This window comes from Alexandromys fortis, unplaced genomic scaffold (assembly GCF_014885135.2).
Source record: "Alexandromys fortis isolate MF-2015 unplaced genomic scaffold, M_Fortis_MF-2015_v1.1 scaffold_158, whole genome shotgun sequence".
NCBI lineage: Eukaryota > Metazoa > Chordata > Mammalia > Rodentia > Cricetidae > Alexandromys > Alexandromys fortis.
Window position 1 is genome coordinate 4033433 of NW_026068039.1, and position 11500 is coordinate 4044932.

The following is an 11500-nucleotide window of genomic DNA, read 5'->3' on the forward strand; positions in this document are numbered from 1 at the left end:
CAGAGATTCTTTTCCCTGTATTAGTTTCACCCACACTTTTCTTGGGACAACTACAGGCTTTCTGCAGACCCTTTAAGAGCTCCGCGGGCCGTCCCGCCCTCTGAGGAATTCTATTGGCCTGTTCCCCTCTGGGCGGGAGTCCGTTACGATTGGCTGCTGGAGGCCGGGGGCGGGGCTGAGTGCCACAAACAGGGGTCGTGACTGTTTTCGGAGCTTTGCCTGGACGAAAAACCCCAGCCTAGGCGCCTGCCAGTCGCTGCTGCCGGGGAGAGCCAGGGGAGAGTCCTGCGGTCCTGCGGGTCCTGCGGGTCCTGCGGGTCCTGCGGGTCCTGCGCGCTGGCGGCGTCCGGCCGCCCGCGACCGACCTGAGTAGAACCTCAGCCGCGGCTCTTGCGCGACGCTCCCCGGCTCTCGTAGCCCACTGGGGGTCGGAGTCCCGCGGCCTGCTCAGCCCAGCTCTCAGGTAAGGGCTGCGGGGTCTTCATCTCCTACTGCGCCAAGCTAACCGGAGGCCCAGCCTCGCTCCTTTCTCGGACTCGGGCCTACCGTCCCCTCCAGTCCCTGTGCCACTAGGGGTGCAGGCGCACCCTTTGGGAAGTTTCTAGGGACCCTAGCTGTCAGGACTAGACCCTGTGTGGAGCTGGACACCGGCAGCTCTGGGAGCTGCCCGAGCTCAGCTGCAGCCGGAAAGGACAGCCGGGGCTCTGCCTCTGCCTCCCTGGCCTTGCGGAAGGAAGGGACAACTCCTCTCAGCTCTGTAAGGAGGAAGGGATTGTGGGGTATGGGACACTGACCCCCAATTCTTGTCCTGCTCGGTTGGTTGCGTTGGACTGGAAATTTGTGCGCGTGGTAGCATTTTGTTGAGCTCTTATTCTGTGCGGTTTCTATTTTAGGGGGTTGGGTCATGAGGCCTAGGACAGACAGACAGAGACCATGTAAATACATCCGTTGCCGATGGAGGCCTAGTGCGGTAAACAGCATACTGAAGAGCTGGGTGGTAGTGGAGGGATTGGGAGCTGGAGGCAGGAGGATCATCAAGACCTGCCTTGGCTACACGCTGAGTTGGAGGCTAGCTTAGGGCCCAATGATACCTTGTCTTGCAAACAAACAAACAAAAAACCCAACATAGTGAAAGAACACCCAGGTGGGCTAGAGATGCTGGCCCACCTGGAGGGGGAGGTAAACACCGAGTCAAGTGATGAGGTCAAACCTGGGAAAGATAAAAAAGGCCCCTGAGGTAGGTGAGACAGAAGTTGGTGGGAAGAGAAGGGCAAGAAGGATTGGCAGGGAGGAGGTCACCAGGACCACCCCCATCTTCCTGGTGGCCACAGCAGCCCCTTAGGAAAGAGTCTCTTCTCTATCACCAAGGCTGACAGCTTCAGGAGAGGCATTGGACGTAACCTCTATCTTCTGGAGATTTCCCATGCTGCTCTGCTGCTAGATTTAGAGGCTCAGCAGCCTGGGAGGGAAGGGAGAGAAGCAAGTGTTTGGGGCTGTTTGCACTGCTACCCTCTCTCTGGGTAGGGGTCCCATATAAGAGCTCAGAAGGTGTAGGCAAGCCCATTGCACAGATGGGAAAGACAAGCTCTCTTGGGCAGGGAGAGAAGGCCATTGGGGTGTGTGTGTGGCGGGGTGTGTGTGTGGCGGGGTGTGTGTGTCAGAGTAGGTCCTAAGGCCCAGCAGGCTAGCTGTAGAGAGTGGGAGGAAGGAGAGGCCTGAGCCATGGGGCAGGAGTTTGGCCTCTGGGGAATGCTCTGAGGTCAGAACTGCCCTCTCAGGTTCACAGGTAGAAGAAACTTTGCCTCAGTGCCCTGGTTCCCAGAGGCCTGGGCTCCCCCATGATCCTCTGCTACTCTTTCAAGATGTCGCTGCCCTTCTCTGTCTCAGTCAGCCCTCTCTCCTTCCTCTTTTTCCTGGTGGGCCAGCTCCTTTCACTTCCTTGTCATTGCATGTGCCGGGAGGTCTGAGGAAGGAGAAGCCCTGGGTCCCAGGACAGGGGCAGGGACTGTGGCTCCGCCAGGCCATGCCTGCCCTTCCTTCCTTTACAAGGACCCTGATGGTGCTTGCCCAGTGTTCTTAGGAGGGAAGCTCAGGGCGCTGAGCGTGTGCACTGGAAGTGTGGCCTAATGTGTTTGTTATCATCACTTTGGTTATTTTAGGAGCACAATCATCATGGCAAGGGCAGAAGTGCAGTGTGGTTGACTGCTTCCCAGCCCCAGGGCTGCCGGAGCAGGAATATTCTGGGTCGGGAGTTTGGCCTACTCCACAGTGTCCGCTCACTTGTTCAGGTTCAGGTAGAGATGCTTATCAGAGGGACTGCTAGGTAGAGAACTGGCCAGGTTGCCAGGCTAGAGTGGATAGCTGGACTATGAGCAGCAGGTGGCCACATCTTTGAGCATCGTGGCTCCCAGGGCTGGGTTCCCAGTCCACACAGGTGGTAGCTGACACCTCCGGTCTTCCTTCCATGCAAAGCTGCTAGACCTTCTCAGGGCACCTGGGTCCATGGACAGACCCTTACCCTCATCCAACATCCATTCCTTCAACCTATAGGAAAGTCATCTATGACCTGTGTCTTCTATAGACATTTTCATAGCTTGCCTCATTTTGACTATCACAGCAACCCTGCTAGGTAGCTATGATTGTCCCTGTGACACACAGGAGGGAAGTGACTCACCCAAGGTCACACAGCAAGTAGGAGGCAGGGCCAAGAATGCCGTCCTAGCTTGGCTTGCCAACCCCATAACCTCCAGAAGCTGGAACAAGGCCTGAGGACAAGGACTTGTCACCCTAGCTGCTAGGCTGAAGCAGGAGAATCCCAGGTTCAAAGTGGAGCAGCATAGGGAGACCCTGTCTTAAAAGGAAGATTAGGGATGTAGGTCAGTGGTTCAGTTCTTGCCTAGCATAGCATTCAGCCTTCAGCAATGCAGAACAAAGAAATAAACATCTGCTGTGGGGGGGGGGAATTGAGAGGTAAAACTCAAGCACCCTGAAGGTAAAGGGGATTTGGGGGCCTTATGGCTGGGAAAGATGGGTATTGTGTGGGTGAACCCAGGGGTTACTAGGAGTTCGGAGGTTCTCTCTGCATCCACCTGTGGCTTTGCTCTTGCTAACTCTCTCCAGAGCTCCAGCCCACAGTCACAGTTTCCAGGAGGGAAGGTTTTCACTGGCCAGGGTGCGAGGAGTGTCTGGTTGGCCAGGCTTGGACACACTTACGTTTCCTGACATTTGTACTGTGTGGAGTTTACCACATTAAACCCCTGGACACCGCGGGGGTGCTGAGCTTCCTTGGGAAAGTGGGGCGTTCATCCCTCTCCCCTTTGCGGACCTTCCCAGTCTAGAAGGTTACAGTACCTCCTCCTGTCTCACTTATGTCCCCCTCACCCGCCCACAGGAAACGCGACCCTGCCACCTCTTTGGAAAGACCCTTTTCAGTACTTGGAGAGAGAAATTCCACTGCCTGTAGGAGCACTACTCCATCCAATCCAGCCCTGCTAAAGGTGCTGATCTGCCCAGCTCCCCCAACAGCCCTAGCTGCCCAGCCTATTCTTTTTGGTCTTAGACCAAGTCCAGTCCTACCTCAGGGCTTTTGTATTTGCTGTTCTCTCCACGGAATGCTCTTCATCCAGAGTGTTTTCCCCAAGGCTGACTACTCAGTTACATATCATATTGACTGAACCCCGACCTAAATCAGCCTTCTCATGATCTCTGGAATTCAGCCTTAGCTGTGAAGCAAGGCCATGCTAACTAGATAGGAGGCCGTTCCGTCTCGTTTGTCAGTCTGTGGGAGCAGCGTTGGGTGTGCATGGAGGGACCCACAAAACATCTTCTTTGCTAGTTTCTGACTTCAATACATGCTTTTATCTAATGGTCTAACATGGCTGCTCCTGTTCCCACCGTCACATCCGTATTCCAGCCAACAGGAAGGAAGGGGAGCACGACCTGAAACTGGCGAGTCACACTCCTGCACGGGAAGCTGGGGAAAACAGACTGAAATCCAGGGTTCTGCTGGTAAGAAGTGTGGATACGTGGTCAGATCTGCTGGGCATGCAGATGGGCACACCAGTGAAGGATAGCAGCTGTTACCTTTGCCATGATCAGGACTGGGGAGAAGCCAGCTTCTTTTGGGGGTGCCTACTAGGAACCAGGTACATACTTACCTCCTTAGTCTCCCCATCAGCAAGCTGGAGGTGACACAAATCAAAGCTAGGGCCCGGCCTGTTGCAGAGAAGATTGGGGGCCCTGAGCACGGGGTTTCCTGTCCCTTCAGGAGAGGTAGCACTAGAATGTAAGGGTCTAAAGCTGAAAATGTCCCTGAGTCCCCCAAGTCTCTTTCTGCTGCTGTCCAGAGTTGTTAGTGAACCCACAGGGGTGCCACACTCCTGGCCAATCCTACCACAGAAAGTTTACCAGGACACAACCTTTCCTGTGAAAAGCTTCCGGAGCTTTTCTGGTAGTATACACGTGTGTGCGCCCACACCTGGGTGGAGAGCCTGGGGCTTAGTGTGCCACCCCAATCTACAAAGGCAATTCCAGCCATGGTTCTGTATTGGTCCCGTGTGGCAGTATTGAGTCTGTATCCACTCATAGCGCATTTAGGAGGCTCATTCATTGTGCCAGCAGTTCAGGCTTATTACTGCCATCTTGAGGTCAAAGGCTTACATTGCTTCACCCGTGTACATCCCCTGCCTGACGGTTTGGATAGCGATTTCCTTATATCACTGACATATACTGCCACCCATGAGCCCCAGGGCTCAGCTTGTCCTGCAGCCATCCCCAGAAAATCCTCTCACCAAGATTCCTCATTTAGGGTTTTCTGCCCACCATTAGTCCCCTCCTTCCAGGGCATTCTAGGGACCCCAGATCCTTAGCTCTCTGATCCTCCAAACTAAATGCCAGACTTTCTTGCCCAGGTGGCCACAAAGACACTGGCCTCTGGGCTACTCTGGCCTCCAGCTTCTCCTGGTAGCCTGACCTTCTCAGGTGACCCTCTTGGCCCTCTTTGTGCCGCTGTTCCAGGCCTAAGGACATCCTTGTGCTTCAGGTGTCCTATCCACCTGCATCTCCCTTTCCAGTGCAGCAGAGTGTTCCCCTGAGGACCTTAGCGGCTGTGTGGCTTCAGGTGGTGGGTGGGCTTTGCAAGGTGGAGTTGGGGGTCACATCACTCAGCTTTCTGAATACAATCCTGCTGGGGGCAGTCTGCATCACCATGGCCTCCCCAAGAGAATACTGTTCTCAGTGCCATTCCAGAGAGGACACTGAAGTACCAGGAGAGCAAGCAGCAGGGGCAGGGTGGAGGCCAGACTCCGAGCACCTTCATCTCTGGAGACTGGAGGGACAATCCTGGCAGAGCCTGAGAGGAAAGACCAACCCCCGTCCAGCTGTCTCCTACCCAGCTAGTCCCAGTGTGGCCTGCGCTCTGCACTGCCACTTTGGTTTTCTCTAGGAGCCTTAGAGGGAGGCGGGCCAGGGCCCTGTGCCCTAACTACACGGGCTTGTCTTCAGGGCCACTGCCGGTGGAATGGCCAGCCTGCAGGAGGCCAAAGGAAGCACAGCGTGGCCACCGCCCGCAGCATCCAATATCAGTGAGCCCCACCAATGCCTGCTGCTGCTGTATGAGGATATCGGCTCCTCCAGGTGGGTTCCTGACCCCACTGAGGGTGGACTGTGGGTGGACCGTCAGGGGTGTTATAGGCTGGGGGAACTGTACCGACCTCACCAGTGAGCCAGCTTCTGTGCCCTTGCCAGGGTCCGGTACTGGGACCTCCTGCTGCTCATTCCCAATGTGCTCTTCTTCATCTTCCTGCTCTGGAAGCTTCCCTTAGCGCGGGCCAAGATCCGTGTCACCTCCAGCCCCATTTTTATCACCTTCTACATCTTGGTGAGTTTCCTCCAGTCAGTGACAAAGAGCCCATCTGATTTAAGCACAGCAGGGAAATGGATGAATTGCCGCCATAATGAGACTAGCTTTAGGTATGACTGGGTCCAGGGGCTCTGCCTCTTGCTCTCTAATGAGCTTGGTTCCCCCCATGGAGACAATGCCAAGGACAGCTGGGAACCCAGCTGACTTTTCCAGTTGCACTAGGGAGTCCCTCTTTCTGGCCATTAGGGGAGACCTAGCCTGCACTTTGATTGGCCCCCTGGGATCCCAATTCATGCCTGAGCCAATAGCAGGCTAGCAAGGAAAGGGAAAGGTCAAGACAGGCTGCAGACCATGCTGACTGGGGGAGGCAAGAGATCTCTCTGGGAAACGGGGAACTGGTGCTGAGGGGTGGGCTGAATGCTGCGAGAGGGAGAGTGTCCACAGCAGCCCTGCCCAGTCGTCCATCCTTCCACCGTGTGCTGTCTTTGTAGCAGGTTTGCCTGAGGAGAGGGCCTCTAGACCCAGCCTTTTCTGGGCCCTATGCACGCTGCTTTGGGGATACCGAACAAGGTTGCACGGGAGGCAGGGTGACCCTGTTCCAGAGTGTGGGTTTCTTTTCTCCATATGGAGAGGAGCCTGGTTGATTGGAATATGAGACTCTGAGATGTCACCTGAGAGCCGAGTGTCCCCGGGTTCCTTCTGGGGCCAGACTCTGAGCTTCCCACTAAAGACGGGTGGCGGGCATACAAGGAAACATGACTGTTACTCGCACAAGGTCATAGAGCAGGAAAGCAGCAGAGTTAGGTCTGAGGTCCCAGCTGCCTAGTGTTCTAACCACGGAGACCAGTGGGGCTTTGGATGGGCAGCAGTGGAGTTTTCCATGCCTGAACCCTGTGCTGGAGCTTGTCTTCTTGTGTCCCACTCTGACCCATCCTATCCCATCCCTTGTCTAGTTAAAACCTCTCTTTCTTGAGTGGATGCTGCAGAAGTGAGGCCTTGTTGGTTCAGACACTACTCTCTCATCTTCTCTTGTCCTGCAGGTGTTTGTGGTAGCCCTGGTAGGCATTGCCAGGGCTGTGGTTTCTATGACAGTCAGTGCCTCTGATGCTGCGACAGTTGCTGACAAGGTGCGGGGTCAGGGGTGGGGTGGAGAGGCCAGCCTAGTGGAAGCTATGATGTGCCCTCTGTACCCTGGTCCTGTTGGAGAGACTTAGGGATGCCTGGCTGAGTAGAGCCCACTGCCAGTTGACCCTGTACCTCTCTGTGCCCAGATCCTGTGGGAGATCACCCGCTTCTTCCTGCTGGCCATTGAGCTGAGCGTGGTCATCCTGGGCCTTGCCTTTGGTATGTATGCTGCAGGGTTGTCCTCTAAAGTGGGCCCACTCTCCCTACCCTTCCTGCAGTTGTCCGAAGATGGCTCTTATGAGGAGGGGCTGACTCACCCCTCTGCCTTACAGGTCACCTAGAGAGCAAGTCCAGCATCAAGCGGGTACTGGCTATCACCACAGTACTGTCTCTGGCCTACTCGGTCACTCAGGTATGTGGTGGTGGTGGTGTCAAGGGTCATGTTTCCCAAGGAGTCATGTAGATTAGGCAGGTCCAGCGTGCCCTGGACACAGAGCGTAAGTGAGTCTAGGAAAGGCTAAGGCGTGTGTGAGAACGAGTGCCTAGTTGGGCCCCCTGAGCTATGGGCTTTTGTAGACTGGAGAGGGCTGCACCCTCAAGGCTTTGTTCACAAGGAACTCAGCCAGGGTCTGAGCTGCCCCTGGAGCTAGGTGGGTGGGCTTGGCTGGGGCAGGGCCTGGCGTGTTGGCGTGCCCTGGGCTCTGCAGGGGAGTCAGGAGAGGCTCCAGTGGTAGAACTGACCCGACCTCCTTGCCTACTGCAGGGAACTCTGGAGATCCTGTACCCTGACTCCCATCTTTCGGCTGAGGATTTCAACATCTATGGCCACGGTGGCCGCCAGTTCTGGCTGGTCAGCTCTTGCTTCTTCTTCCTGGTGAGGTCTGGCGTGCTCCCTGGGGGCAGGTGAAGTAGCCTGGCCTGGCCCGGCCTCCCTGTCACCCCTATCTCTGCAGGTCTACTCACTGGTGGTAATTCTCCCCAAGACCCCACTGAAGGAGCGTGTATCCCTGCCCTGTGAGTACCTGATGGAGCAGAGGCATGAGGGCTCTGCTCCCGGCCTGTAGCGGGGGATCCCTGGGGAAGGGAAGAACCCCAAGGTTCATACCTGGGCCCCAAGGGTAGGGTGGTTCAGAAGCTCATGACCCTTGCCCCCCAGCACGGAGGAGTTTCTACGTGTATGCAAGCATCCTGGCCACACTCAACTTGCTGCAGGGCTTGGGAAGTGCTCTGCTGTGCGCTGACATCACTGAAGGGCTCTGGTAAGGGTGCCCACCATGGGAGTGGGTTACTATGGGGTCCCTTCTCCCTTGGATAAGGCACTGGGTCAGGGCAGGCCCACTGGCCTTGGCCATGCTGACCTGCTCCCTGCCATAGCTGTGTGGACGCTACTACCTTCCTGTACTTCAGCTTCTTTGCACCGCTCATCTATGTGGCCTTCCTCCGTGGCTTCTTTGGGTGAGTGATGGTCAGACGTCTGCGCTCTAATGTGGCTGAGCTTGCAGCGACCGTGTGCATAGCCAGGGAGGTGGGTGCACCGCGGGTGCATCTGTGTAGATGCTTTCTCTGGGTATGTGTAGCAAGCACAGACAGGCACACCTCCCTAGAGACAGGGATCAGTTTAGCAGTGCTGTGCTATTAACAAGTACCTGCTGTGTGCTAGACTATGCTGTACCCCAAAGACAGCAGGCGAGTAAGGCAGGTGTGAGTGCCCTCAGGGAGCACGTACCTGGAAGGGGCTCTGGGAGTTCACAGTGAGCCCCAGTTGGAGGGAGGGTGTACTGTGTACATAGTTGTGGGGGGAACATCAGAGACTAGGATGCAAAGACAAGGAACTGGCTCCTACCCAGGCCCGATCTGGTGGCGTTCAGGCAGGGTTTGCTCTCCTGTGAGGACTGGGATGGTCGACATAGACCATCTCTGGGAAGGCCCAGGGAGCCTAGGAGGTGAGGCTATACTGGGCTGCTGCCTGCTCCCCTGTGCATTACTGCTACTCTCCTGAGCCTCTTCCAGCTACCCTGAAGAAGGTGACCAGGTCAGGAGCAGGCAGTCATGTGCTGCAGGCATGGGGGTCACACTCGGCCAGGATTGGTGAAGGCTTGGGTTTAGTGTGTCGTCATCCGTAGGGTGGGGAGATATTAAAGCTCTTGCCCTGTCTCTCAAGTGTGGGTAGGACCAGCTTCAGAGCAAATCTTGGTGGGCTCAAGGGTTCCTGTAGATGAGCTATGGTTCTATCTGGCCTCTGTTCCTCCTGACGCCTGTGGCTCCTCTGCACTCTCTCACCAGCTCAGAGCCCAAGATCCTTTTCTCCTACAAATGCCAAGTGGATGAGGCTGAAGAGCCAGACATGCACCTGCCACAACCCTAAGCAGTGGCCCGGCGTGAGGGCATGGAGTCTGCGGGGCCTGCGGGAGTCTCAGCAGCCAGCTACTCCAGCACACAGTTCGACTCCGCTGGGATGGCTTACTTAGATGACATTGCCTCCATGCCCTGCCACACAGGCAGCATCAACAGCACAGACAGCGAGCGATGGAAAGCCATCAATGCCTGAGAGGAGGCCTGTGAAGACAGATGGGCTCCCGGGTGGAGCAGAGTGCCCCGGGCAGGTGTGCCTGCCCCCCAGGACACAGGCTTCTTCCTGTTCTTCACCCCCAGTTCCCCTTTGCCACCTGTGCTCCAGCTTGGGACCCCAGCCTTCCCAGCACTACATTCCTGCTGGGGGTCCTCCCTGCCTATCCCCTCGTCCCTTCCCCATAGCTCTCGGCCTCTTTAGCCTCAGGGCTGCAGTGTGTATATTTTCTTGATCTGTTTTTTTAATAAAAGCAAAAAGAGTAGCAGGTGTGGGCCGGTGCTTTTCAGCAGCAGGGAGGCCCCCACCACGGATGTCCCCAGAGCTGGCTGCCAGGGCAGGGTGAGGGACAGGTCACTGTCACTTGTTGGGAGGAGACATGTGGAAAGAAGGGGGTTCTGGGGAGCTGAGGTCTCCCTACCATGTTCAGCGCAGTGTGGTGGAACCTGTGGTCCCTTCCACCTCGGCTCCTTAAGCTATCATCTGGGGCCACCCCTCTCCAGTTGTGTCACCTGCAAAGTAGGGGCAGAGAAACTCGTCTGTCTCTGTGCTACCAGTCACCTGCCACAGACACTCATCCTACGTCTCTGGAACAGTGCGTTGATTGATACTGACTGAGAGTATAGTGGTGGCTGAGAGGGACAGGTGGAAAGTGCTGGGAGGGAGTGGGCTGGCATGGCGGCTCAGTGGTTAAGAGCACTGCCTGCTCCTGCAGAGGATCTGCACTTTATTCCCAGTACCTCCATGCTGACTGAAAATCATCCGTCACTCCAATCCTCGGGGATCTGCCCTTTCTGACATCTTCAGGCACCAGGCATCTTGCAGACAAAACACCCATACACATAAAAGATAAAAATCTCAAAACACTGCTGAACCTGTAGGATATTCTACAAGGCATGGTGTGGAAGAAGGTTCAATGTGCTTGGTGACCTCCAACTGACCCTGAGCAGGAGTCTGCCAAGGTCACAGTCTAGCCGAGTAGTCAGAACCAAGAGGCAGTCTCAGCTCAGCTGGGTCCCTACCTGCCCCAGTGGCTCTTCCTCAGGCCAGGAGGGGGCCAAGGACACAGCCCCTAACATGGTTGTCATGTGATAAGGCCTTTATGTAAGACCTCTTGGGACCCAGGCCCAGGAGGATAATGTTGGCCTGAGCATTGCGGATGACCTAGAATGGTCAGTGAGCTTCAATCCTGGTGGTGAGGGGACAGACCACAACGCTGCTAGATTCCCTGGGAGCTTCTTCCAAGGGGTACACTTGTATGTCCCGTGGCTTACATGGGAGCCCTGTGGCTTAAATAGCCCAGTGACTTACATGGGGGCCTGTCTGAGGGTGCAGATAGCTTGCTCTCACTGTTGGAACCACTAAGGAGGATTGGGCAGTCAAGTCCAGAACTGGGTGGATTCACATCTCTGCGTGTGTGTGTGTGTGTGTGTGTGTGTGTGTGTGTGTGTGTGTGTGCGCGTGTGCGTGTGTGTGTGTAGTGGGGAGAAGGCTTTGATGTTACAGTAGCAAGCTTTGCTTGTCAGAGCTGACACTGAGCAAGCTGTTAGAGTACAGAGGGAACCACCACAGAGCTGAAGCAGATGCTAACTTAAAAAAGTGATTTTTTTTTAATTTATGCGAATGTGTGTATGTCTGTGTGGATGTGTGCTGTTGTGGGGAGGGGGGTAAGTGTTCCCAGAGGCCAGAAGAAAGTGTTGAATTCTTTGGGGCTGGAGTTACAGGACATGAACAACTCAAAATGGGTAACTCAATTGTGGTGGCTAGTTTTGTTTTTGTTTTGTCTTGTTTTTTTTTTTGTTTTTTCCCTTTTGGTGTCTCAAGACAGGCTGCCCTGGAACTTGCTTTGTAAACCAGGCTGCCTTCTTCTGCCTCCCAAGCACTGGGATTAAAGGCATGCACCACCATATGGGGTTGCAATGGCTAGTTTTATGTCAACTTGACATAAG

General features: G+C 55.4%; 1 protein-coding gene across 1 annotated transcript; it reads left to right on the top strand.

Moving 5' to 3' along the window:
• Nucleotides 1–164: 164 nt before the first annotated feature.
• On the top strand, nt 165–9816 carry Tpra1 (transmembrane protein adipocyte associated 1). The gene is made up of 12 exons (XM_050165450.1): nt 165–463; nt 3914–4008; nt 5503–5634; nt 5746–5878; nt 6901–6987; nt 7132–7204; nt 7318–7397; nt 7749–7859; nt 7939–7999; nt 8142–8244; nt 8360–8440; nt 9269–9816. The coding sequence occupies exons 3-12, from the start codon at nt 5519–5521 to the stop codon at nt 9348–9350; spliced, it is 927 nt and encodes a 308-aa protein (XP_050021407.1). The 5' UTR covers nt 165–463; nt 3914–4008; nt 5503–5518; the 3' UTR covers nt 9351–9816.
• Nucleotides 9817–11500: the final 1684 nt, after the last annotated feature.